The sequence below is a fragment of the Pelobates fuscus genome, chromosome 8 (genome assembly GCF_036172605.1).
Source record: "Pelobates fuscus isolate aPelFus1 chromosome 8, aPelFus1.pri, whole genome shotgun sequence".
NCBI classification, from domain to species: Eukaryota; Metazoa; Chordata; class Amphibia; order Anura; family Pelobatidae; genus Pelobates; species Pelobates fuscus.
Window position 1 is genome coordinate 141677790 of NC_086324.1, and position 27869 is coordinate 141705658.

Sequence of the window (27869 nt, forward strand, 5' to 3'; positions counted from 1 at the left end):
ACCACCACGAAATATCATTTGGAATGTGGTTTTGGAACGTTCCCACCTCCTAATGAGGTGTCAAAACAGGAAGAAAGCTTTGGCACGTGCCTCCCCTGAGGGGCAGCCCGTTCGTTAGATGTTAGGGGGAGCATTCGCGGATTGCTTTCCACCTTGTTCAGTTCCTGAACGAGGACCTCTCCAGCAACCATTGGAATGTTCACACCAATCAATTAGAACGTTGGCAACTCGCAACATAGTGTGAAACGCCGGATAGGTGAACGCCGGCCAAGGGGAGCATTTATGTCCCAAAAGGAGACGTTTCCCTTGCCTGGTTCCACACAGGGACCAGTTGCTGTTCATGGTGGTTACCATTGTGGGGGTCCCTGAGATTGGTGTGGACATCCTTTGTGGACAATGGCGGAGGTTGGCGGGGCTCTCTGTTACTGGGAGACAAAGAGGCGAATAGTTTCCCGCGCTACAAACCCCAGATACAGAGACTTCTGGGTAGGGGGAGGGCGCTGGGAGGGGACACTGAGTGGCGGGAACAAAGGACAAAGAGACCCTGGAAGGAGACATTGTCTTCATGTGTGTTCCACCCCTTGCATGGGGAAAGTATAAAGCCACGTGTAGCCAATAAAGTTGTTGTTGTACCCCTGGAACTGTGTGTCGTTACTGGGAGGGAAATGGGTCTGCTCATTTATTAATAGCGGAGGTAACCAGCCGGGTTACCCAGTGTCCGCTACATCTGCCTTATTGTAATTTTTGTAATATGTTTGCTTTGACCATTGGAGCTCTTGTCAAGTCCCTAGCCATAAAGTCCTTAATTTTGTTGCGGCAGTCAGTCAGTTTTGTTAGCACCTCTGGGGATGGGTTTTGTTTATGGCGGGTTTCAAGAACCCGGATATTTGTGAAGGATTCTGCGAGTTCCAGCTGTGGATGCAAGACTGATCAATTTGCCCCTCAGTACAGCCTTGTGAGCCGCCCATAGTATTCCGGGTGAGGATACCAAGGGTATATTGAGAGTGAAATAGTCAACTATGTCTTTGTGGATGGAGTCTTTTTAAGATAGGGTTATGGAGCAGGCTTGGGTTCAGTCTCCATTACCATGAGTGACCAATGGAGGCTACCTTGACCATAGGCAGGAGGGAGGGTATAATTAAAAAGAGGTCTATCTGGGAGTGCGAATTGTGTGGGTGCGAGTAAAATGTATAGTCTCGAGTGGACTGTTGAAGACACACACATACTGACAGACACACACACACTGACAGACAGATACATATACAGACAGACACACACACACAGACAGACACACACACACACAGACACACACACACAGACACACACATACTCACTGACAGAGAGACACACACACATACTCACAGACAGACAGACACATATAGACACACTGACACACACACATACTCACTGGCAGACACACATACTCACTGGCAGACACACACACTCACTGACTGACAGACACTCACACACACACTGATAAACACTCACCCATACACACTCATACATTCTTGCACACACATACTTTACTTTCTTGCTCCTTACCTTTTGGAGCCGATGTGGGGCATCTCCCTGGAGTTCTATCTGCTCCTCACTGCTCCCTCGCACGGTTTAGTGATGCCGGGTGCCGGAATATGATGTCATGGCTTCACTACAGATGGGGCGTGCGTGAGGGAGCAGTGAGAAGCAGGAACACTGAGCTCCCTCGCTGGCCCTCCTCCCCAGCCAGGTAAGTGTTAGCACAGTAGGCACCTGCAATGTGGGGAAAGCAGGTGCCTACTATGCTATAACACTGAGCATGCACTCTCTGCTCGCCGGACCGCAAGGATGTCCCTTGTGGGCCACATGCGAGTTTGGCATGCTTGGTGTAGTAGTGTCACGTCCTGCTCTGTTCTGTGGAGATGTCTGGCCTTGGCTTCTAGTATCCAGTACTCTTCTTATTTAGTGTTTCTTGGTTTTTGGTTTTCTATTCTATGTCTGGTTTTCTTTATGCTGGGATTTCTGGGTTCATTCCTGTAATCCATCCCTTGGATTCCCAGTCTCCAGGTTTCATTTAAATGTTTGTGTTATGTTGCCACACCCGTTTGTTTTCCATCATTCACTCTGTTTCAGTGTTCCTGCAGGCAGCTCCTCAAGGCTTCTGCACTTTCTTGCAGGTAAGTGCTATATATGTCTTTTGGTTGTTTAAGCATACATTAGGCAGTGTAGGACCTGCCAGATATGGGGTACATTGGCGTTGTTGGCAGGCTTATGCAATGTATGATCATATAGTGTGACTAAATCCCCATGATTTCCATATGTAGTACTTAGTTATTTCTCCTCTTGTTTTGCCTATGTTATCCTGTCTTGTTTTAGTTTGTATACCCAGTCCATGTACAGTCCTGTTCCGTCATGCCCATGTTATGTTCATGTTTTCCTCATGTCTTGTGTATATGTTCTGGGTTTAGCTTACTATCCTTCTCTGGTTCTGGGTTCTATTAGTTCTGTCTTGTTTTCATGTTTGGTGCCTATCTCTAGACTTTCCTTGTTTCTAGTACTGGATACAATCTTGCTGCAGAGCCTCCCTATTCAGCTCCTGGGAGGTCTGCTAATTTCCATGCTCCTAGTTCCTGGTATCCGCTGAAGCTGATTCAGGGTCTTGGTATGTGGCTGCACAAACGCTGGTGCTCAACACCAGGGGGTGTGTGGTTACCCTGCACCAGACCGTGCTAATCCACCTCCACGCTGTGACTCCTACTTTGAACATCAGGCATAATGGGTCCCGGTCCTGCACCGCCGCCCGGACAGTGTCTGGGTCCCGGGCACCGGACCGCCACCCTGACAAGTAGGTCCCAGAATGTGTTTTCTGGGGTGTTTGGGGTGTATATTGAGGTGATGAAATAGAAAGTTTCCCTTCGTCTTCAACCAACAATAATTTGGATCGAAAACTAAGCAAGTTGGTCAGGATGGTGGTACCAGCTCCACCGGAAAAGGCTTGGACCCTGAAATTGTATGTAGGGAACACAAAAGAAAAACTGTTATGGGAGAACTGCCCTCTAGGGGGAGCTCCCAAAGGCTGGTATAGGTACAACGAGAACACCGTTATTACATCAAAAAATACCTAGTGAGCTTACTTGGAGAAAGAGGTAAAAGATACAAGGAAAAAGCACATTAACTTCTTTGGTGATGTGAAACTATGTATCCTTGAAACATAAATAATACAACAAAACTTTATTTAACTTCTATCGCAGGAAGGATACAATAGTGTCAGTATATCCAAATGGTGGTGCTAATAAGTATTATATTCCCCTACTGTGCTGCATAAGTACAACTAGTGGCAGTTCATTGCAATGTGAATACTTAGATAATGCAATGAAAGCCCTTTAGGTATGAGCAACAGGGGGATAATAAACTCAAATATTATTCCTTGAATCCATCTAAGATGGATTGACAAACCAATTAAGATGCCCTATTATTTGTTGGATGAGGGTCATCAGATAAATGAAAAATCATGGGACACCAGAGAGGAAGCCTTAATTAGAAGAGCGTAGATAAAATATCTATTAAGTAATAGCTATAATTAATTCCTTGTGGATGAAGGATAGACACTAGGAGATGTAGCATACAGGCGGTTGGTGCTGTAATTCATTAGAAAATGCTACTGAGAACACCGCTATACTAGTTCCCTACAATCTCCTGTTAACACCTTCGTGGGTGTTCTGTGCAAAGGCTATCGCTGAAATCTGTGATCTGATATCCCTATGTCAATCGCACCAATAAAGTAGGCTCCAAATAAAGAATTACATAATTAAACTAAAGCAAAAATAAAAAGAAAGGTGAGGGAAAGTTCCCTTCAAGTGCATGATAGTGTGCTCAAGTGAGGTGAGAGAATGCCGAGCTAAACCCGACGCGCGTTTCGGAGTTCAAAGACTCCTTCGTCAACACACCACAAAGCTAATTTATTCGCCTACCTCCACTCGGCGTAGTGAGGGGGACTGGTTGGAGCCACACCGAGGGCCACCGCCCAGACTCCCTCAACCTCCATCCCTACATACCCTGGCAACTCAGGTATCAGACCAGGAGAACTCCCTCATACTCCATCCCTCTCCATCCTTAGGGGCACCCTACCAACCCCTATTATTCTTCAGTTTCTCTCTGATCCCCTCTCTTTTCCTCTCTCCCCGCCCTCGACCGTCCAATTCTCCAACCACTACAACCCCCAACCAACGTAACACCCTCCTGCGGTCCCTTTGGGGTGAGCGCACGGCTACAGTTCTGACAGGGACCACCGGGCACTAGAAACATTCCCATCAAGCCACGACCAGCTACCATGGTTTCTGAGCTGAGGGAGTGTGGAATTGGAATGGTGAGTACCAAGAGGATCTAAGATCCATTTCCTTGATCTCCCGGAGCAGTTTGAGTTTTACCTTTGGTGAATTTAGATAGCAGCACCTGCAAGACCAGGTGGAGGGATGCTCAGTTCAAATGATTAGAAGGCAGCAAGTCTTGAAGGGAAGAACCCTGTATTTATAACAGTAATGTAACAGCAGTTTATTACACAGTAAGCATAGACATTAATTCATTCCTGAGGTTCAAGAAAGGCAACGGGAAGCATGCATATAGAACAACATACCATATTAAAGAATGGAATAAATTAAAAGAAGGTACGTTAAAAGAAAATAAGGGTAGGGCAAAAGAACAAATGCTAGAACTAGTTTACCTGTTGAGAGGAAAACCAGCAGTCCCTTCAAGTTGTCTTGGTTGGGCACATGTTTTGACTACTTGGGCATTGCCCCGATTGGCAGAAGCTGTGTAGCTCTCATGCGGGCTCAGATCTCTGTGTCAGACCTTGGTTGGTAAGGAGCCGGGGAATCTACTGGGGGGTTAGAGATTGTCTATTCCTGAAGGGTTTAGTTTGTGATGGGTGATTTTAAATGCGGGTCTATGGGTGTGCCATAATTGGTGGGAGCATAGAGAGGAGGCCGGTGATATGCCCTGAACAGTGTGGTACACCAAACTTAAGCCCACTGGGCGTGCAGGTGTTATCTGATGGTGTCCGGGTAGTTATTATATGGGGTCCCTTCTTTATCTTTTAATTGCATAGCTGCACAGAGGTTGTAGTGGGGCTTCTGATTTGGGGTGCACTCCCAGAGCACAGGGCAGCCGCCTGGTTGGTGGGGGCCTTGTGAGCAGTATGTGTTTCATTGTTACACTGAATGGGGAGGGGGGAGTTTTTAAGGGCCCTGAGTCCTTAATTGTGTGTAGGGTGCATCCGTGTTGGACCTATGGGATCCCGTTTTGCCTCTGTATCTTCAATTTTTAAAATGACTTTACTTATTGGGGGAATATCAGTTTTCAACCATCCAGCTGCAATAACTCTACGAGCTGCTAATGTTATAGAGTGCAATAGTTTCTGTTAATGCTTGGGCATCCCCTATATAGGTCTGGAGATAAAGAATATTAGAAGAATATTCAGTTGATCTTTGAAGAACATCCTCTATAGGATCTTTTACTAGTTTCCAAAAGTAAGTAATTTTAGGACACTCCCACCACATATGTAGGTAGATCCATAGACTGGTGTACAGACTGTCAAGTCATGGAGACGCTGAACTTTCCCAATAGAGATGCATTGAATCAATGCATCTCTATGAGGAGATGATGATTGGCCTGTGGGGAATTTGACCCCACCCATGCCCCAGATAATTCTACCAATAAAAAAAAAAAAATAAAGTAATAACTCAGAACTCAAACTATATACATGTTGTGGCACCTAGACAAACACACATTTGTTTCTTTCTGTTAGAGTTTTTTAATTAGTAAATTTGTGTTCTAAACATTGGATATTTGGTGACTTTAAAATAGACACACGGCTAGAGTTCTTCTTTCTCTGGTCTCTCTTCATTTCCAGTTCCTGGTTTACTTGGTTCAGACGAGTCCTTAAATGATAAAATGTGTTATTAATAGCTATAATATCCATAAGGTAAATGAAACATTCAGGCTGACTGACAGAAGTGATGGCTGGCACAGAATTGAGATACAGGGGTAAGACGAAAGATAAATGGCTGTGGGAATTCAAAAAGAATGAAGAGGAAGAGGGGTGGTAAAGGAAAGACGTTTTATGGGAACATTGTGAGAGCAGGTGACATACATAGTATGCAGGGTGACACAGTAGTTATAAAAGACACTGGGAGTCGAATACAGTAACCGATACTGACCAAGATACCACTGGCACACACATGCTCTGCAAAGGCAGAACTAGTTCTTTATATGATCCATAGCAACTAGCTGTGCCAACGGTTTTTGTAAAAATATTTGTCGCAGTTATTTTTTACAGTTGGAAGATTCCGTGAAGCAAACAAAGAGAAAACAAAAACTGAAGAAAACAGTTGCAGAGAAGCTACTAATCGCAGGGGTGGGCAATCTGCGGCCCTCCGGATGTTTTGGACTACATCTCCCTTGATGCTTTGCTAGCATTATGGCCCTAAGAGCATTATGGGAGATGTAGTCCAAAACATCTGGAGGGCCGCAGATTGCCCACCCCTGTACCAGTGGAATATAAAAAAATAAATAGAATTACCAAGACATCATCTTCTTTTTCTGACAGCTGGATTTGATTTTCTACAAATTCCGTGAATGCTTTGATAGTGTGTTCCCCTATATAGCGAATAGTCTTTATGGAAATAGAAGAAATCGGTTATTATGCTTATATTTGAAGGTATTTATATATTTTTAATGTTGTTTTCCCAGATGCCAATACATTTAAAGGGGCACTCTAGCAGTTTATTGGGATGGTTATGGTGCTATAGATGAAAGTGTTCACGGAGGGCTATTAGCCCAGTACTCTTTTAATGTACTTGTTCATTGGAATTGTATTTGGCAATAATACAATATTATTTCATCATTATTTGTACTGCTGGACAAGGAGCGGTCTATTGATGCTTGGAATGGCCCTAATGTCAAGCCATCCAAAATGTCCAAGATTTTTTTTGAGCCAAATAACAACCAGCTGTATTGATTATGATGCTTAGATTGCCCATTTAAGACATACAAGAAGACCAAATGTCACAGATATGTAACAGCAAACAGATAGATCCATAGACTGGTGTACAGACTGTCAAGTCATGGAGACGCTGAACTTTCCCAATAGAGATGCATTGAATCAATGCATCTCTATGAGGAGATGATGATTGGCCTGTGGGGAATTTGACCCCACCCATGCCCCAGATAATCAGAATTAACAATCTCAGCCAATCCAATGCTTTCCCATGGGAAAGCATTGGATTGGCGGAGATAGTCAATTCTGATGATCTCAGCCATGGAGACGGGGTGGAACTAACACCAACAGACGCTCGCGACGTTGAGATAAAAGTGAATTTTAATATCTTTAAGGGGGGGAAAGGGGAGCAGCCACCTAAATGGTGATTTTAACAAATATAGGGTCAAGAATACATGTTTGTATTCCTGATCCTATGGTGTCCCTTTAAGTAAACACGGAAAGTGTTAGTAGGTAGTCACATTCTCTCTCCTCTCATGCATTCCAAATAAAACTGACTTTCAGTTTAAGCTCTATGTAAATATACATAGTGTGTTTCGTATATTCACAAATATTTGCTACAATATTGCAGTCTGAATAGAACTTGCCTTGGTGGGGGGCGGGGCCTGACCAGGGAGCTGAGCAGACACGCTTTCAGCGAGCTCCCGAGCCTGGGCCCGATTTTCGGCGAAAAACGGAGGATACCTTACCCGAATCGGTCCCTCCAATACGGCAACCGGCATTATGCAAGCTGGGGCACAGATTGACACCTTTCAAGCCGGAGAACACGCTGATAATCCGGGCGGAGAACCTGGGGCCTACAACGCATGGTGGATGGGAGAGGCGGCAGCTCTCCCGACCCGCCAAAACCAGCGGCACCCGCAACATCGGGCCTCTCAACTCCCCCCCCAGGACCAGAGGGGGTTATCCTGGTCCACACAAGCATGTACCCGAAGCCTGAATTAAATGTAAGGAGTGAGAACAGCAGAGAATGCGAAACGAGAGACCAAATGACTGCACCTAAAATGGCGACATCAGGCCCAACCAAGGAGCAAGCCTCCACCCAGCCTCTACACGAGCGGCTAGACACACTGCTCAACCGGTTCTGGAAGATGTTAGATGAGCGGATGGCACACCACAATTCTAAACGCATGGAAGAGGTGAGGCAGCCCCAAACTGCGAGGCAGAGAAGGCAGACCCCAGGAACAACCGCCACGCACCGACGGGCGGTACACCCGTCCAGGCAGGGGAACGTCGGGAGACTCCCTCCCATACACCGACCACACCGCCGGAGAGCCGCCCGCCGAAGTGCTTACTGTGCTACCATTACCGCTTCCATAATGCAAACCACTTTGCTGTCTCTTAATCTGTAACACTCTTAGGCTCGGACGGTTATCCTCATGTTGACCCTCAAGTTATTCCTGCTATTAAGCCTGGCACAGACTCCCAGCGTATATTTACTCATGCTTTACTATAATAATTACTCGCCTGTTACTGATAAGAATCTGTGCTGTTAAGCCATATATAGCACCTATAATGTCCATCACTTTGATTTTTTTTACTTTATTCTGTTCCTTCTGAGATAAGCTTGTTTATATAATTTAAAATGAGGATGTTAAACCTAGGAGATATTGCAATTCGTTATGATGTCCTTAACCTGTATATCCCCTGCAAGTCTCCCTCTCTTTATTCTGTACCACCATAAACACATACCTCAATAAAAGAAAGATTGACAAGAACTTGCCTTGGTATCTGACCCAGCAGGAAAGAATCTGAAATAAGGGTATCGATCAAGTACTACGAGTTGAATCTCATTGGCTGTACAGTCTATTTTGGCAATAGTCACATTGTTATTGTGTTCATATCTATTTCCCAGTTCTTCCCAAATTGGAAATAGAGCTTGGCATTCCTGGGACCAAGGTGCATCTGAATAAAACAAATAGGTAATTTTAAATAGAAATTATTATTTGTTATTTTGATTTAAATTGCATAGTACAACAAGTTGCATATATGCTTTTAGACAGTGAAGCCAGAAAATAAGGAAACTACACGTTTTGGTATAATATGTATTTACACTGTACTGTTACTCAGGAGTAAGTCAGGTAGGTACTAACAAAGCAGCTCTCTACCAGCATGAACACTTATATGCGTTCTACATGGCACACAGTAAAAAACACACACAAAAATCCAACAAAAGAAAATCAGGTTGAAGAAGTAAAAATGGGTTGTCAGATTACAGGTCCATCCAGGGCTGCCATCAGAAATTTTGGGGCCCCTAACACAGCTCAAGGTCTGGGCCCTCCTTCAAGCCCGCCCACAGGAATACACACACACTAACAGATACAAATACTGAAACAGACATACACACATGCATAGGGAGATACTGACACACACACACACACACATATACATGCAGACATACATACTGACAAACATACATGTACATACACATACATACATACACACACACACACACTGGCATACACAGGCATACACACATACACACATACACAGGCATACACACATACACTGGCATACACACATACACTGGCATACACACATACACACATACACAGGCATACACTGGCATACACTGGCATACACTGGCATACACACATACACAGGCATACACACACTGGCATACACACACTGGCATACACCCATACACAGATATACACACACTGGCATAGACACACTGGCATACATACACTGGCATACACACACACACACTGGCATACACACATTGGCATACACACCGTCCATCTAGCGAGCTGCAGGTAATCTGTGCAGCAGATGGATATAGTGGGGGCTATTCAATCTAAGACTTAAATGAGACAAAAAATATTACAAAGTGTCCCACATTATGCAACAGCACAAGTCTGCAATTAGGAAAAAGGCACTGGTTATTAATATGCAGGGCAAACAATTTCATAGTTTGATTGTTCATGGGCAAATGGAACAGCTTTAGAGGGATCTCACTGAGGTTTCGTCTTTTTCCCCCAAATCCCTAGCACCTACAGGGAGCCAGATGGGACTCTGGGCTCTTACCGAATTAAATCCACTGCAAAAATATCAAGTTTATGTTGTCTGAGCACATGGACCACTCTGGTGATATTTAAAGTACTTGAATAGAAGTAGAAGCCTAGGGCGGACCATCTAGAGGTGATATGTTCAACATTAGATAAGATAAGACACTCTTGACATTCAAAATTATATGTGCACAGTTGATAAAATGTGGCTTAATTTGACCTCTCTAGAAAAGAATAATCAAATCCATGGTAGCAGAAGACAGGGATTTAGCTTGTTTGGCTAACCGGAACATGATAAGTTTTAAGATTTGTGTACATATAAATGGTTATTAAACATATTTCTAAAACAAATGTAAACTCCCTAAATCCATCTGATATATCAACGACACATACTTACAGAACATGACAAAGGTATTTATTGTTTTATTGAAAGCAACACGGTTAAAGTTCTTTCCCACGAGTACTTTCACAGGATTTTTGTCCCAGTCACTAGGAATTTCTTCACTGTCTGTTATGGGCTATTTAAAGAAAATGTATATAATTTTAATTCACTGAAGTACAAAATAATAATTTCAATTAGTGCAAAAAAAATAATAAATCATTTGTCACATTATTAAAGGAACACCCTGGGCACCAGGGTGAACAACAGTGGGCACTTAGATTGCAAGTGCGAGCAGGCCACCTTAGGGCCCCCAACTAGGCAGGGAGATGTAAAAAGCATACTCTTCCTGCAATGTGCAAGGAAATGTGTGTGTTGGTTATTGTATGTCTGTATGAGTCTGTCAGTGAATGTGTGTAAGCATTTCTGTCAGTGTGTGTCAGTAAGTTGTATGTAAGTGTGGGTATCAGCCAGCGAGAATGTGTGTGTCACTGAGTGTATGTCAGTGTATGCGTACCTGAGAGTGTGTGACAGTGAGTTTATGTTAGTGAAAGTGACTGTTGGTTAAACAGAGTATGTATGTCAGTGAGTATGTCTTTCAGTGAAAGTGTGTGTGTTTGAAAGCATGAAAATATTTAATTAAAGAAAACGTTTCACTTAATTCATGTTATTTGTAGTAATATGCATATATATGTGTGTTTATAAAAGAATAATCAGGATAGCACTCACAGGACTTTAAACATGTTTAAAGTCCTGTGAGTGCTATCCTGATTATTCTTTTGTATTTTGGCTGGACAAGCACCGGGCAAGAAAGTAGTATTGGTGGAGCGCAAGATTTTTCTTTTTTTTTTACGTGTGTTTATATGTGTATGTGCATACACACTATATATATGTACATGTATTATTCAGTGTATATTAAAGAGCAGTAAATTCCATCTAGCAGAAATGCTAGCAGAGGTATAGATTTTAATTTAAAGCTTTTTAAAAAATATGTGCCCTCCCCTACTTGTCAATAAAATTATTTTTTAAATGTTTTTCTGTACAACCAAAATATTAGTTTTTATTACCATTAAATAATGTGCTATCTTTGCACACAACCATTACTTTCCAGATCTCCTAAAATACATGGGATTTTTTTTTTGCAAACCACTTGATAGTTAAGATAATGTTTTGCAGCGTCCGGTGGGTTGTGGTCCTCTTTTCACAAAACTTCTTCCTGATTGGCAGGTAAGCAGTGTAGCTCAGCCAATAAGAGATTAGCGTGAGGTGAAATGTTTTCTCCGATCTTTTTTTTCCCCATCTTTTCTAGAACTCCATATTGTTGGTGTGTCTGACTGTATACCAGAGCCTGCACAGTAATAACACCAACAGTCCACTTTCCCCACCAACACACAAAAAAAAAAAAAATGCGTAAATGTATCTCTTTCCCATTGCCAAGGCCAAATTATCCCCTCATCCTGGCCCGTTCCTCTTTGGCTGACATCAACTCCCACCTACCTGGAAGAGGGGGTGGGGTCAAGGAGGGTGGACTCAGGGGGGGGACAGTGGTGGCACAGAATGTTTATCAGCCTTAGCAGAACTCTTGTTCCGGGGGTTCTAATGCCTCTCTCAATAATGCTGCAGGAGATGGGCAGCAACAAGGTTAATCTCCGTAAGTGCCACATTTAATATCCAAATGCTGCAAATAGAGACGCCAGGCACCATGACCACTTCAAATCACTAATATTTAATTTACCTGTGCTCAATCAACAATATAATGCAATTCACAGGGTTATTATGAAGCATGCATTGTCTGAAAATCGAAATTAATTCCAAGTGAATTTCAAACTGTAGTCCCATTATGCAGCGCTACGGATTTTGCTGGCGCTATATAAATAATAAAATAATAATAGTCCAAAATAACTGAACGGAAAACATTGTTGATTTGGAGCATTATTCCAATTCAGCTATTTTGGCCAAAAATTTTAAACTCACTATTGTTAATGGACCACTATAGGCACCCAGACCACTTCAGCTCAATTAAGTGGTCTGGGTGCCAGGTCAATCTACTTTTAACCCTGCATTAGGGTTAATCCAGCCTCTAGTGCCTGTCTCATTGGTGAATGACGTCGGAAGAGGGAGGAGAATCCCCAGCACCGAGGGAGCCCGGCACTGGAGAAAGGTAAGAGTTTAACCCCTTAACCCCTCTTGAGCCCGGCGGGAGGGGGGGACCACTTAGGGTGGGGTGGACCAAAAGGCCCTATAGTGCCAGGAAAACAAGCTTGTTTTCCTGGCACTATAGTTGTCCTTTAAGACATTTTTTAAATGTGTGCTTTTCGCAATTTTATAATTAAAATAATTTTTTTTTTAATTATTAGCCACTGAAGAAGCTGGTGTGATTCATGTTTGAACAATGGTGACAGGTAAATCAGCAAGTGTGAGTACACTGATAGTTAACCTTGGTACTGTACATCTACGTGGACTACATTTCCCATAATTCTTAGCAGTCTTAAAGCATAAAGGGAAATGACATTCACAAACATCTGCAGGTAAATAATAGGTGTAATAATGTTTTAATGCAATGCTGATAACATGTAAATAAAACCCACATATTTCTAATAAAAGTCAGTGTATTGCTCAGCTTACAATTTAGCCACTGCAATACAGAAAATACATAACCCATATCCTTTTTTTTTCCTTTTTCTCATGTCATCTAATTCAGTTATTGCTTGTAGAAAATGTATTGTTAAGATATTATATATCTAGTACCTTAGCTTTTCCATCCAGGTAACTCTGGCAGAAATTCCTTAAATTTGCAAAATTCACTTCATCTGCCGGCATTCTATACTGCGTATCAATGGTCAGGTTCAAGATACGGACTGCCGGGGTGTCAACTTCTGTGATGCGGAAATATTCGAAAATACGCCCATTTCGAGTTTCATCAGTATCAACATAAATAAAGACTACCTGAAAAAAAGGTTTTTAAGTACAGTGTTGGCTTTTACAAAGAAAAAAATAAACAACAAAACAAACAAAAAGAATCAAAAACACAACAATGAAGGTGAGCGCAACCATTTAGAGTCTTTTGACATCAATATAGTATGTGCTATTCTACACAGTTGCTTCTCTGCTTCTTTTTTCGTTGTATATTCCTGGAAGGATACTGCCTGGGATAAAGGGGTGTTTGCTGCCCAAAGAGCATAAAGGATCCTTTTACGGAGCCAATATTGTATAGGCTCCTGTCCATGTGAGTGGTTTAAGTCATTTATTACTATCAATTGTCTATTTGGGAAACCGTCTGCACTATATTTCTTGTTTTCTTGTTCCCTTTTATTTGTACATTCAGGTTTCTCAAGACTGTCACTGTACTAAAGGGGTGAGTAAACCCCTGTACTGTTTAGAGCGCTCCACTTGTTTGGTATAACATTTATACCTTATTTTTTGTGTACTACACATAGCTCACTACACACAAGCTCACTGACAAACACACACAGCTAACTACACGCAAGCTCACTGACATACACACACAAGATCACTACACACAAGCTTATTGACACACACACACACAATGCTGTCCATAGACTGTATCTTTAGAAAATTGATTCACTGAACTTTAAGTTTTTCCAAATATGCTAATTTATGATACAACTCTACAAAGCAAAATATCTGAAGTCATTCTTATTGGCCACAGTATTTCTAAATAAATAACACTTACTTTCCCTCTGAACTCCAGTGCAGCTAATTCATAATTTTCATAGATTGTGCTGAAAGATTCTGATGTTTTGGAGGCAAACAGAAGGATATGACTTTGGATTGGGACATCGAAAATAGTTACTGATGTCTGGAAGAAACAAACAAAAACAAAAAAACTCCTAACTGATTTCATGACAAAGAGCATAAGTATATAGAAAACTTTAAAGGGATTTGACAACTATAATTTCTACTGCCTTTTTGGTTAATGAGAGCAGTAGAAGAGACAGGAGAAAGAAAATAATTGGTTATTTGCTTGGTGTTTTCAGCCTTCAGGTGAAAGCTAGAATTCTAATCATGGTCATGCAGAAAACTCAGAATTAACTAATACAAGCCCTCTTTGTTTACTAAAAGATAAAGATGTATTGGTAATATTAAAATGTAAATGTTCTATACCTTCAGCATGCACAGTAGGACTTCCGTTTATAGCATCAATATGCTGTTTATTAAATTCCTAAGCCTGTGAGGTTATGTAAAATGTAAAAAGTTAAAGGAACACTATATGGTTAGGAGCACAAACATGTATTCCTGACCCTGTAGTGTTAAAACACCATCTAACTTCCCCCCACCCCCGTGAACAACCCTCCCCCTAAATATAGTAAAATCTTATGATCATTCCAGTCAGCTGCTGGCTCTGCCCCTTATCTGCCTGCTTGGTGGTGATCTCAGCTTATCACAATGCTTTACCAGAGGCAGCATTAGATTGGCTGAGACTGTCAAGGAGGCAGATCAGGGACAGAGCCAGCACAAGCCAAACACAGCCTTGGCCCATCAGCAGCTCGTCATAGAGATGCATTGATACAATGCATCTCTATGAGGAAAGTTCTGTGTCTCCATGCAGAGGGTGGAGACACTGAGGAGTAGCCACTGGAGGTATCCCTATGCTGTAATGTAAACACTGCATTTGCTCTGAAAAAACAGTGTTTAATGCAAAAAAGCCTAGAGGGAATGATTTTACTCAATAGAACAAAAGCAATAAGCTGTTCTGGTGACTATAGTGTTCCTTTTAAAGAAAAACACAATGCATTTATAATGCTCCTCCATCTACAATACAATATACACCTTATACTTTTATTTATATTTTTGGAAGATAAAAAGACAAATAATAGATTTATTTGTAATTATATAACTTACCTCCAAGTTATACTCTGTTACCAAATCCATAATGTAAGTTCGTATTAGTCGAATGAGATCCAATTTATTTTCAATTTCTTCTTCTGATATTAGATAATTAACAGGTTTATCCTTCACAAACAGAAGATTGTATCAATATGTGTGCATTTTAAGTACCTGATAGAGAATTATTTGAATGCTGTTGATCTTTCTCCACCAAGTCAGGGGCTCAAATATGATAGTTTAAAATCCTTAGGTCACAACCTTTATACGGATAATGCTACTGCAGTCATCTATACTGTAGCCGGTAGATGCTGTACATACATCCTAATCTAGTATGACACTGTGTCAGTACAGTGACATCAAGTTACTGTTTTGTCCCCCCATCAATACCAAATTGTTAGTACACTGATGCAAGACGTTTTTTTATGTAGCAATAGTTAAAAATGTATTTTCATGCAATTGTAACATAAAGTTTAATATTTGTTGATCTGTTCAATATTTTCAAAGTAGATAAATTATAAATGTATATGTAAAGGCTACATATCCTAAATGGTACTCTTTATTTCGATTTACATTTTTAATTTCACAAAATAAGCCAGTTGAAATTGCAAATGTACAATCGAAATCTCTCAAATGGAGAAAGAGTAATCATAAATTAACAACATTTGGTAGAAACTAAAAAAAAAAAAAGAAAAGAAAAGAAAGAAATAAAATAGAAATAAACTGATATTTGAATTAACTATTTTAAAAATAATACAAAATATATACACAAAAGTCTATAAAGATAAGAGAATAGTCTAATTGCCCAAATAATACATACAATGTAATCCACTAGATTGTAAGCGGACAGAGGCCTTAACTTGCAGGAGGTTATAGCTCAATAACTTGCAGGAGGTTGCAGCTCAGGGGGCAAGGCTCTCTTCTCTTTTTGTACCAGTGTGTCTAAATATATATTTCCCCTTGTTTGTATAATTATCAAGATTGTTTTTGCATAAATTGTAAAGTTCACTGGATAAGAGAGCTATATAAGATATAAAATAAGTCAAGTATCCTTAAAGACCCAGAAAAACATGTTAACTGCAATAATTCTAAATGGCCTGTAGAGTGCGCTATTAGATTAGCCAAAGAAGTGCCCAGAATTGCAAAATTTAGACAATAAAATAATAAATCTAACTCAGTAAGTCACAGCTTAGCTATTTTACCCCAGATTTTGTAGTTTGGTTTTTAATTCACAAAATTTTAGGCAAACGTTTAGCACTGTCAGAGGCAGATAAGATTATTTTTTATCTAAATCTACATCTTCTCATAGTAAACAATCACATACCTTTTTGTAAACTGCAACTAGATTTGAGGTGATCTCAACATGGAGTAAAACCTCTTCGTTGCTGACAAGTCCGAAGGGAAACTCAGGGATATCTCTGGCAGCCCCCTCGAAATGATCCAGCATTGTACTCTCCAGACCCTATCTCCACACACATTAAAAACATAATCAGTTGTTGAATATTATTCGTAGGCATAGGCAACTTCAGTCTTCAAACCTGGCAAACAGTTGTGTGATACTTGTTAAGCATTATGAAAGACTTATGGGGTTGGTTCAGTAAATTTTAGATAGTGGGAAACTGTCATCTACACACCTCATACCATATATGTATTTACAGTTGTGGGTGTGTATGTGTAATGTTTATTTAAACATATATTTTTTACTTTCTCTTGCCCTGCATGCTAAAGCTAGTTGTTCCCAGCCCCAATCAACATTGTTGGCTTGTTAACTTAAATGTTATTTACCTATCTGCTTATCTATTTTCTCTGTTATTTCTGCACCCATCCCACCCCCCTTATTTTATTGATACCCACCCGAATGTCTTGCTTGACCAATCCTCCCCTCCTCTGTGCATCTCCATTCCATAGCTTTATTGCAGGCAGGGCTGTACCTATCGCGAGGCAAACAAGGCATTTGCCTTGGGTGGCACTTTCCAGGGGGCACCCCCAAATGCTCAGGCTAATGCCTTGTTTGCCTCATTTTATAGGGGCCTGAGAGCTGGCCGGCAGGCCCCACTGGGCAGGCGGCCAGGGAGCACTTTCCCCCGAGCTTTTACTGCTCAGCTCCCTCGCGAGACCAGCAGTGATGCTGAGAGCCGGAATATGACGTCAGTCCTGCTCCTGGCATCACTCTGTGGGGCGCATGGGAACCTTCGAGCTTTGCACAGCTCAGGTAGAGCTTCCTTTGGTTGCTGGTGCGCCTGCATCAGGTGCTCATTTAGACTTATGAGCATAGGCGTGCGCAGCCTATTGCATTAGGGTGTGCACCCTAAAGCACAAACACACGCCGCATGTGTGCATATATATATATATATATATATATAAACATATATATATATAAACATACATACATACACACACATACATATACTGCTGTGTGTGTGTGCTGTTAGTGCGCTGTGTGAGGGTGCTGTGTGTGTAAGGGTGCTGTGTGTGTGTGTGAGGGTGCTGTTAGTGTGATGTGTGTGTGAGGGTGTTCGTAGTGTGCTATGTGGGTGAGGGTGCTGGTTGTGTGCTATGTGGGTGAGGGTGCGGTTTGTGTGTGAGGGTGCTGTTTGTGTGCTGTGTGTGAGGGTGCTGGTAGTGTGCTGTGTGTGAGGGTGTTTGTGTATGTGTGTTAGGGTCCTGTTAGTGTGCTGTGTGTGTGTGAGGGTGCTGTTTGTGTCATGTATTTGTGAGGGTGCTGTTAGTGTGCGGTGTGTGAGTGTGCTGTTTGTGTGAGGGTACTGTTAGTGTGCTGTGTGTGAGGGTGCTGTGTGTGTGTGTGTTTGTGAGGGTGCTCTTAGTGTGCTTTGTGTGTGTGTGTGTGTGTGAAGATGCTCTGTGTGTGAGGGTGCTGTATGTGTGCTGTGTGTGTGGGTGTTGTATGTGTGTGGGTGCTGTTTGTGTGCTGTGTGTGTGAGGGTGCTGTTTGTGTGCTGTGTATGTGAGGGTGCCGTATGTGCGTGCTGTTTGTGTTAGGGTGCTGTATGTGTGTAGGTGCTGTGTGTGTGCGGGTACTGTATGTGTGTGTGTGTGCTGTATGTTTGGAGGGATTGTGAAGGTGGGGGCAGATTAGTAAATAACCCCCCTCCCTTCTTACCTTATGTAGGGAGGGGGGATCCTTGCTGTCCAAGGGAGAGTGAACTCTAGCCTGCGGGGCTAGAGTTCACTCTCGCGAGATCTGAGCATTGCCACGGCAACACTCAGATCTCGCGAGAGGAACCAGGTGGAGCTTCTGTCTAGAGCACCCCGGGTCCTCTCCTGCCTCCCTCCATGCTGCTGTGGGCTGGTGAGGTAGATGTTTGATGTCCCCACCGGCCCATGGAGGCTAAGAGCAGAGCCGGCACTCAGATAGCGCCAGCTCTGCATGAGCCGACAGGGGAGATCCGGAGATCTCCACTGCCGGCAGGGGTCATGTCCTGGGGAATAAAGTGTAGGATCTCTCCCAAGATCCCCCCCCCCCAAAAATTATATATAATATATATATATAAGCGTACACACACACATACACTCACACACACATACTCAGACACACACACATACATTCACAGACACACATACACACACACACACTTACAGGCACACACACATACATACAAAGACACACACTCACAGACAACCACACAAACACTTACAGACACACACTTACAGGCACACACACATACATTCACAGACACACACATTCACAGACACACACACACTTACAGACACATACACTCACAGACACACACATACATTCAGACACACACATTCACAGACACACATATACACACTTACAGACACACACATTCACAAATTACTGTTTTTAATAAAACATTGTCCACCCAGCCTCCCTACCTGGAGTGCTGGCGTGGACTTGTCCCTGGGGTCCAGTGGGGTGGGCGCCTCTCTCCCTATCAGCTTCTCTCCATATCAGCCGCAGCGAGGGAGCTGTGTGTTTTCTGCTCCCTCTCGCCGCGCGGGCTGTCTACAGTAGCTTGGAGCCGGAATATGACATCATATTCCGGCTCCCAGCATCAGGGTGCGGCGAGAGGGAGCAGACAGAACACACAGCTCCCTCGCTGCGGCTGATATGGAGAGAAGCTGATATGGACAGGGGGAACACGGGGAGAGGAAGGGGGACATTTGGGGGCGCTGAGTGCCTGCAGGAACGGCGTTCCTGCTCAAAAAAAAGTGCAGGAACACTGTTCCTGCAGGACTCAATCCATAGCGGTGCCGCGGGGATTAGGGTGTGCCCAGGCACACCCGGCACACCCCGTGCGCACGCCTATGCTTATGAGCTACACGTAGCAGTTGTAATCCCGTTCGGGAGGTAAATGGAGTAACTACGTGGCGGCACTCCTGAACAGGGTAGCAGGCAGGCAGCTCAGATGAACACATAGAGTGAAATACATGACTAAGATAGGGAAAATACACGAAGGGGATGCTAAGACAGTAAACACACATCACAGAACAACCCGATCAATTCACAGTTTAGCGGCAGTCCCGCTACAGCTTCCATTATCATTTATATGCAGATGACACACAAATCTACCTGTCCTCTCCTGATCTCTCTCCGCCCATCTTGACTCATGTCTCTGACTGCCTCTCCGTGATTTCCAACTGGATGTCTGTTCACTTCCTTAAAGGGACACTCCAGGCACGCAGACCACTTCTGCCCATTGGAGTGGTCTGGGTGCCAACTCCCACTACCCTTAACCCTGCAAGTGTAATTATTGCAGTTTTCATAAACTGCAATATTTACCATGAAGGGTAAAGTCCTCCTCTAGTGGCTGTCCTCACAGGCTCGCTGCCTAGGTGTTCCCCTTGACTCCGACCTTGCCTTCACCCCCAATGTCCAGTCAATCGCCAAATCTTGCCGATTCCATCTCAAAAACATAGCTCAGATCCGCCCCTATTTAACACCAGACGCCGTTGTTCTTTCTCGCCTTGACTACTGCAATCCCCTAATGAATGCGACAGCGGGGCTCATTTTCCTGTCTGCCCGCACCTCCCACGCCTCCCCCCTCTGTCAGTCCCTACATTGGCTTCCAGTTAGATATAGGACTCAATTTAAGATTCTGGTGCTTGCTTACAAGTCCCTACATAATACTGCTCCAACCTACCTATTCTCCCTAATACACAAGTATGTCCCGTCGAGGCCCCTGCGCTCTGCTGAAGACCTAGGTGTCCGTACGATGTCCGTACTCTCACATCTGATGCTTGCCTCCAAGACTTCTCCAGGGCTGCACCTTTTCTGTGGAACTCCCTTCCCTTCTCAAGAGGCGTGTCAGGAGAAAAGTGTGTAGATTCTTAAGCGCTGAAAGAGCAGGGCATGGACCCAGATAAGTAATAAAAAAGGAGAGCTTGTCCTCTCTCCTTTTCTATCCCTTCCCTTCTCCGATAGAGTTTCACCCAGTCTCCACTCCTTCAAAAAAATCTTTGAAAACACACTTCTTCAGGAGAGCATATCATTTAAACTGTTAGCGGGTTTTTATTCCCCCTCCCCACCCCACTCCATGACTCCTCTCCTGCAACTGTCAAAAATAGCCTAAACTCTCAGTGAATACTTTTTTAGCAACCTATTTTATTACCCCTACTTATACCCTTTGTGTCACTATACCCCCTCCCTCTAGCATGTAAGCTCATTGAGCAGGGCCCTCAACCCCTCTGTTCCTGTGCGTCCATTTGTCTGGTTACAATTACATGTCTGTTAGTCCACCCATTGTACAGCGCTATGGAATTTGCTGGTGCTATATAAATAATAAAATAATAAGAATAACTGAAAGCATAATTGCAGACTTTACACCAAAAGAGTTGAAATGGAAAAAAGTGACCCTGGTTTTGTAATAAACCACAACAGTCTCAATCAGGACAAGACTGGGGCAAATAGGCCCAGGTGTTTCACACAACATGGAAGAAAACTGACTACTTTTTCATCAATCTAGCTTCAATCAAATATTTTCACAACAATTTTTTTCATATCATTACCTTATTGCATTAATTCAGAGCATTTAGTTCTACTTATACTAAATTGCCATATTTATTTTTGGGACTGCAGGTAAATCTTTATATAAGAAAGTATATTAATGACATAGATACCATTAACCCCATATTGTCATTACATGTTGGGACTAGGTGCTCTATGCAACATTCATTGAATATTTAATCTGGACACTAATTTTGGACATTCATTTCAACACCAATCAATAGTCATATTGGACTAGAAAAACCTATTGGTCATAATTTTATAAGTGATCCATTTCATATGCTATGTCATAAATTTCCATTTATATGCTTTTTAATTTTAATTAATTTAAAAATAATCTATCTTTTATTGTATTTTTATTTTTGTATTTTTTACTGCTTATTCCATATAATCCTAGCTGGTCCTATTAGGTTATATTTGAGTTTTCTGTCCTATAAGGTCTTTTATTCTTATCCTATATTATTTTATTTCATTTAGAGATTACTTTTTAGCTCCTGGAGATATTCACTTTTTTAGTGTCTATTTTTCTTCCATACTCTGTAGGATTTGGTGAAATCCTTTCTGTACAGGTTTAGAGCTAAAGTGTATTCTGTTCTTAGTCCCTCTTATTGTTCTGCTATTGTCCTATTTCTATATATTTGTATATATTTTAATATTGCTAATACCAGATCATTGCACTTGCTATCCAATTTCACACAACAGTAGTCTACCTTCTAGCTACAGGATTTGAGATACTAGGGTAAATGGATTAAGGTTATTGGTTGAAGGTTAGGAGAACGATGTTTGAGTGGTTCGGAGATCCTGGATCCCTACTTTTTCCTAAAATGAGATTAAATTTTCTGGTTGTTGATCACTTCTGCTAGGTCTCTCTTTTTTAGGATGTCTGGAGGACTGGTGCATCCACAAGAGATGCCACCTGATCCACCTACACAAAAAAAATACTACCAGTCATATTGCATATGTATTAATGGTTCCAGACATGTTCTTGTCAGTAATAATAAAAGGGAAGATAATTAACCATTAAAGAAGACCCTATTCTCACCTCAGCTGACATTGTACTGAGGCCCATTGTGGCTTTGCCTGGTTTATCAGAGGCCAGCCTGAGCTTTCAAGAATTGGATGTCAGGACTTAACATTGAACTGTAGTTTTTGCGTTAATAGAGGCAGATTGGCACAGAACAGGGTAAAGCTATATGACAGACATGAAATTAGTGAGTTTATAGGTCACTAACATAATGGAACTTTGGATTAAAGGCATATGGCATTTTGTAAACTAAAAGATTTGTGTTCATGATGGATTTTTATTATTTGATTATTACTCATATATATTAGTTATATTATATTTTATTAGCTTTTGTTTACACCAAAACACCTACACACTAAGCATTGTGGGATGCAGCACATGGCAGTTGGGTGTTTTGTTTTTTTACCAATATGCTGGAGGTAAACGCTGAGGAGTAAGAAATAAATATTAAAAAAGCATGAAAACTATTTCGTCATACCTTAAAGAAACCAACTACCGCCACTTTATCAGACTGAATGAAAGATTCTAACTGATTGGTTGTGTTGAGGTACACGAAGCTTTGCCCCATTCGTCTGCGAAGCCATGTGACAAAAGCAGATGCAGTTCTTACACCTAACAAAGAAGAGGAGCAAGAGTCATACCACTGATTTGAAGGCAGAATGTTATCTAAAACCAAAAAGTCTCTACAAATAGTTCAATAACATGATAAGGCTGTGTAGAGTACAAAAGCGCTACAGAGAAACTAATTTTCCATTATTTTGCGATTTGTCAAACCATAACTGAACATTGAGATGAACATCCAGGGGAGCTGTAGTGTTTTAGAGTGCCAATTTAAACTCCTTTTAACTCCTTAATTATGTACTGTTGTTTATATTTTATCCACTCCCTGATAAGTGGATGTATGCATTTGAAATGTTCTCATGCATAATGCTACATTGTGTAAATTAAGTATATGGTTCAGATTATTTCTTTTTATGATAGATAATTACAGTAATTAGCATAATGGTTGTAGTTGATGTGTAGCGTGAGAAATCATGGACATATCTGAGGCGTACAGTAATTGTTAATGACACAAATGAGCAAAAACATGTTGAGACGTGAGCAGGGATTTACCGAAGGGCAAGCTATTGAGTTTCTCCAAACTTTTGCCCATTCTCATATTCTCTGTTTTTGTTGTAATGCATTAACTTGGCTCTCCCAAAATTAAGAGGGTAAGTCAGATCCCATGCATACTGTGCCTAGAGGGGTATCAGCTACAACTCGCTGATGAGGCCCAAAGAAGGCCGTAACGATCGTACGTGTTTGCTATATCTCTCATGCAGAGGGAACTTGCCGGCATTTTAGTTGTGGACTGCTGTTATCTTACTCCTGTTCTCTGAACTATTAATCTACTTATATTATCTTTTATAATTACCTTTACATTCAATTATACAAATTCCTTGTTTAAAGGAGAGATAAAGTGATCTAGGAGACTTTAGTGGAAGTTGAGCATGGAACAGGATAATTCACTGCCAAAAACATATTCTATGGAATTTCTTCTTTAAGCTAGAAATGTTGAATTTGAACTTACCTTTACAATCTACGGGATTGCTTCTATCACCATCAATGAATAGTTTCATGGTTGGAAATTCCTTTATCTTAAACTCCTTCCCAAGATCTTTTTCTTGAGTTATATCAACTTGACCGAGTCTCACGTCTGATGACTCTTTCTTTAGTTGACTGGCAGCTATCGAGAATTCTTCTTTCACTGTTTGTGAAGGCCCAGATAAGGCAATGTCTAGAATCAATTGAAATCCATCATTTATCATCATAAATAAACTAGCTTGCATTTTGTTCATTCAGTGTACAACTGGAATTATTGGTAAAGGTCAAACTACATGTATTTTGCATGAGTATTACTATTTTAGCTAAAGAAAACTACATTATATTTATGTTGATGAACTGATTTTGATATTTTTTCCAATTTGGACATTGTTACTTAAAATTTAAAATTGACTTTCAATTCCCACCAATTTACACTTTAGTGAGTCACCACGAACGTATAAGGTGTAGAAACATTTAATAATACAATATATACCTGATTGTCTTTGATGAAGTTTATGGTTTGTCTGAAGTCATTTGAGAAATAAATTAAATGAATTGTGTCTTCTAAATCAAAAAGGCATATTATGACTTGTTTTTTTAAAACAAAACGTGATATGTATTCCCCCTCTACTTTTTAATTTTCAATACATTTGGTGTGCACCATTTTTCATTTCAGGATTAAATACGCCTGGACCATTCAGTGCATATTCAATATTTATTTCAATGTATTTTTATATATTGTGAACCAAGTCAGTTCAAAACTTGAAAGCAGGGAATCAAAGAATGCAAGGTCATTCTAACAAAGCAAACATAATATTGGCTATAAAACAATACTATGCCCTTATCACAATCAGGCAAAGAAAAATAATAGAAATTGACAAATATTTGCATGCGTGGCATAGCCTTTGCGCAAAGATAAAAGCCTATTAAGAACAGAATAGCTAGGTCAATAAATGGGTATAAGAAACTTTCAAAATCCCTCTATGCACTTTACAAAGACCCCTCATTTAGAATGTACTGGGCGATCTTTATAATTAAGGTCATGGGGTAAATCTCCTAAAGTAGGGCAGTCACCATGGAGACCAATGTATATAAACCAAAGCATATTTTAAAATGTAGTCTCCGACTGCTCCACCCGCCCCAGATAGGGCGAGGCACAAAATATCAAGGTGGGGGGAAACGGGGAAAAGGAAGTCACAGATTAACCCCAACAACCGGGATCCTAGCATCCACAGGCAGCCCTGGATAGAGACCCCAACCCTTCGAATATTGTCTGCTGCTACCCTGATTGTGTACATTTACAACTATGCTATGAAGAGAATTGAGTAAATGTCATGGCTACCATGCACTTACCCTTTCTTTTTTCTGTAATATTTACCACATCCAAAATTGAAAAATAAAGAATTTTAAAAAATTAAATAAACAAATGTAGTCTCATTAATGAAGTTGTGTGTTTTTGAACAATGAAACATTTCAGAGGAGGCTTGTTAAAAAAAAGATAAATTATGATGATAAGGCTGTGTTAATGTTTCATCTTGCTAAAGATGGCAATCGTCAACTTAAAGAACTCCCAAATCAGGAGCAGACATGTATCAGAAAAAGGATCAGTACGCACATTGCTCTCCTATATTTTAAACGCCATCTGCCAAACCACAATTAGTTTCCACATGGTATTATTAATGATTTTAAACTAAACCATATTAAGAGCAAGAATCCCACAAGATGAGTCTATTGACCAGAATTAAAAGTGGACCCATCTCATTAAAACAAGAATGCCTGTGAGAAAGTAGGTCTCCGAACTGGTGACTATCACAACTCAGTTTAAGGATTTTGTTATGGTTTAGATGTTACCATAGCAGCAATTCACTAGTGATCACCAGACAAATTTAATTCACGTCGTAAACAAATTAAATGCCTTTTTAATCTACGTCCTAAAGTATCGAATCAATGAATAAGATTCCACAGGTAATTCCCCAACGGATTGATCGGGTTGGGGTGTAGATTAAAAGGACTTTTATTAGTCCGTACCAACTGAAACGCATTTGTTTCAATCTAGTAATCACCAGTCTAAATAAACTATAAAATATCTATGAAGAACATCAAAGTCCCTCTTCGCATTATGTTTTTAGTCTAATATGTTTCTTGTATTGTCAACACTAGACCTAGACATGACCATTTGGTTAGACATTCACGTAATAAAACCCATCTTCTCTTGACTCCTTGAAATATTACTTACAGAATTTGACCAGTAAATATTTATGCTCCTTGAGGGCACGGTTAAAGTTGGAACCTGTAAGGACAAGGACATCTTCCTCCTCTTTGATTTTGGGGGGTTTGTGTTTCTTGACTTTAGTCCCTTTACTGTGCGTTTTTGCTTCCTGTGCCGAACACAATGATAATAACAAGGCATAGAACAAAAGTAGCATAGATGTCTTCATTTCTGATTTTGGAGAGCAAGCTGCACCGTCTGGAAAACAGCAGAAGAATAGAAAGATCACTATGACTTGCTGGTCCTTTCCCTAGTGAAACTAGACCCTACCTTGAAATGACACGTCCTCGTATCAACTGATTAAACATTTCATTGGCACGGTGGCCAAATGAATTGTAGGCAAAGACATTTGTAATGACTGTAGCATTGTTTAAAATACAAATAATATTTTACAGAATTATGAGTCCGTTATTCTGGATATATTCTGCTCAGTCAAAAATAATTTTATTCAATTCAATAATTATGTTTTTTTAATGTGCAGAAGAAGGGAATACATATGTGCCAGATTGCCAATAGATGACATGGGTCATCAGCTGTGATCCATTTTTATCTAGGGGACACTAGTAGGAAATTCTAATACTAATATTTTTGAACACATTAATCTTTTTTTTTTTTTTTACATCTTATGATAGCAGTCATAACTGCAAAACCATGCATGTTCTCTCACTTTTGCCATATCCCTTGGTTGCAGGATGGGTATTTAAATTAAATGCCCATCCTCACAGATTAAGCCTAGACACCTCACTAGATAGCGACCACGGCACAAAGCCCACCCTACCTTACCTGACCTACCTTCGATACTGCTACAACATGTGAGAACCCTGACAAACAACCCACTGAAAAAGTGAACTCTTAGTATTCACACAAGTTAACCAAAAAAAGAGTGCAATGTTTTCACGAACCATAACAGGATAAGCAATATTAATGCAATTTTAATCCATGTCTTCTTCAACATGTATGTTCATCCTTGCACTACAAAAATAAAGAATTTAAATTAAATGCCCATCCTGCCGAAAGTGGATGGGTAAGATTGAGAGAGTGGGAACATTTGGCCTGGCAGCACCCAACCCAATTTAACTTAAGACTCCCATCCAACTGCCCAGTGAACGAGAGTAGGGAAACTCTCCTCGCTGCTGCTTTTATTTTTAATCCCTCATTCTACAGCAATGGGTGTGATGCATTTCAGGGTACCCATATTAAATGTAGAATGACAATCAGCATAGGGGGACTTAATAAGGTGCCACAAGCAAGTCCAGTATTACCATAAGGCAAATTAGGTATTCAAAATTCTCACTGACAGGCCTAGCATGCCATAGCTCCAGCAGTCTGCACTTCAAGGAGTGCAAGTAATGGTTGTACTCTCTCATGATCTGACAATTCTTAATGGATCAGGGCACTAATGCTGGGTTATCCAGTCAGCACTGGAACTCATTAATGTATGCCGAGTTGGAGGAAGCACTCAAAATGATGAAAGGTGCAGACTGCAAACTCTACCAACCAACTGACCTGAAAGGTAAGATGGCAAAACCAAACACCACTGATGAAAACCAAACACACAATGTATTTTTTTTTTTGTTCATATCTACCCCTAGCTTGTGCCTGAAGTCATTGCATTCTAACTTATTCTCCAATGTTCAGCCACCTCATGCAGCCCAACAAGCCGAGATAGTCACAACATTTTTTTACATGAAGACGTGTGCCTGTCCCAGCTTGTCATGGACTTGAGTTTGCAACATGCTCT

At 41.1% G+C, this 27869-nt stretch overlaps 1 protein-coding gene across 1 annotated transcript; it reads right to left on the reverse strand.

The window, feature by feature from the left end:
* Window positions 1-5846: 5846 nt before the first annotated feature.
* On the reverse strand, window positions 5847-26302 carry PDILT (protein disulfide isomerase like, testis expressed). Its single transcript, XM_063429489.1, has 11 exons — window positions 26096-26302; window positions 23846-24052; window positions 22754-22887; window positions 16587-16724; window positions 15281-15391; window positions 14112-14237; window positions 13166-13363; window positions 10436-10556; window positions 8754-8935; window positions 6554-6646; window positions 5847-5912 (listed from the first exon to the last, which is right to left on the reverse strand). Exons 1-11 carry the CDS (start codon window positions 26295-26297, stop codon window positions 5847-5849), a joined length of 1578 nt encoding a protein of 525 aa, XP_063285559.1. The 5' UTR covers window positions 26298-26302.
* Window positions 26303-27869: the final 1567 nt, after the last annotated feature.

Coding starts and splice junctions, on each gene's coding strand:
- PDILT (XM_063429489.1), bottom strand. CDS start 26,297: ATGAAGACATCTATGCTACTTTTGTTCTATGCCTTGTTATTATCATTG. Junction 15,392..16,586: donor TAGTTGCAGTTTACAAAAAG/GTATGTGATTGT, acceptor CTGTTTGTGAAG/GATAAACCTGTTAATTATCT. Junction 10,557..13,165: donor ACCTGGATGGAAAAGCTAAG/GTACTAGATATA, acceptor TTCTTTAAATAG/CCCATAACAGACAGTGAAGA.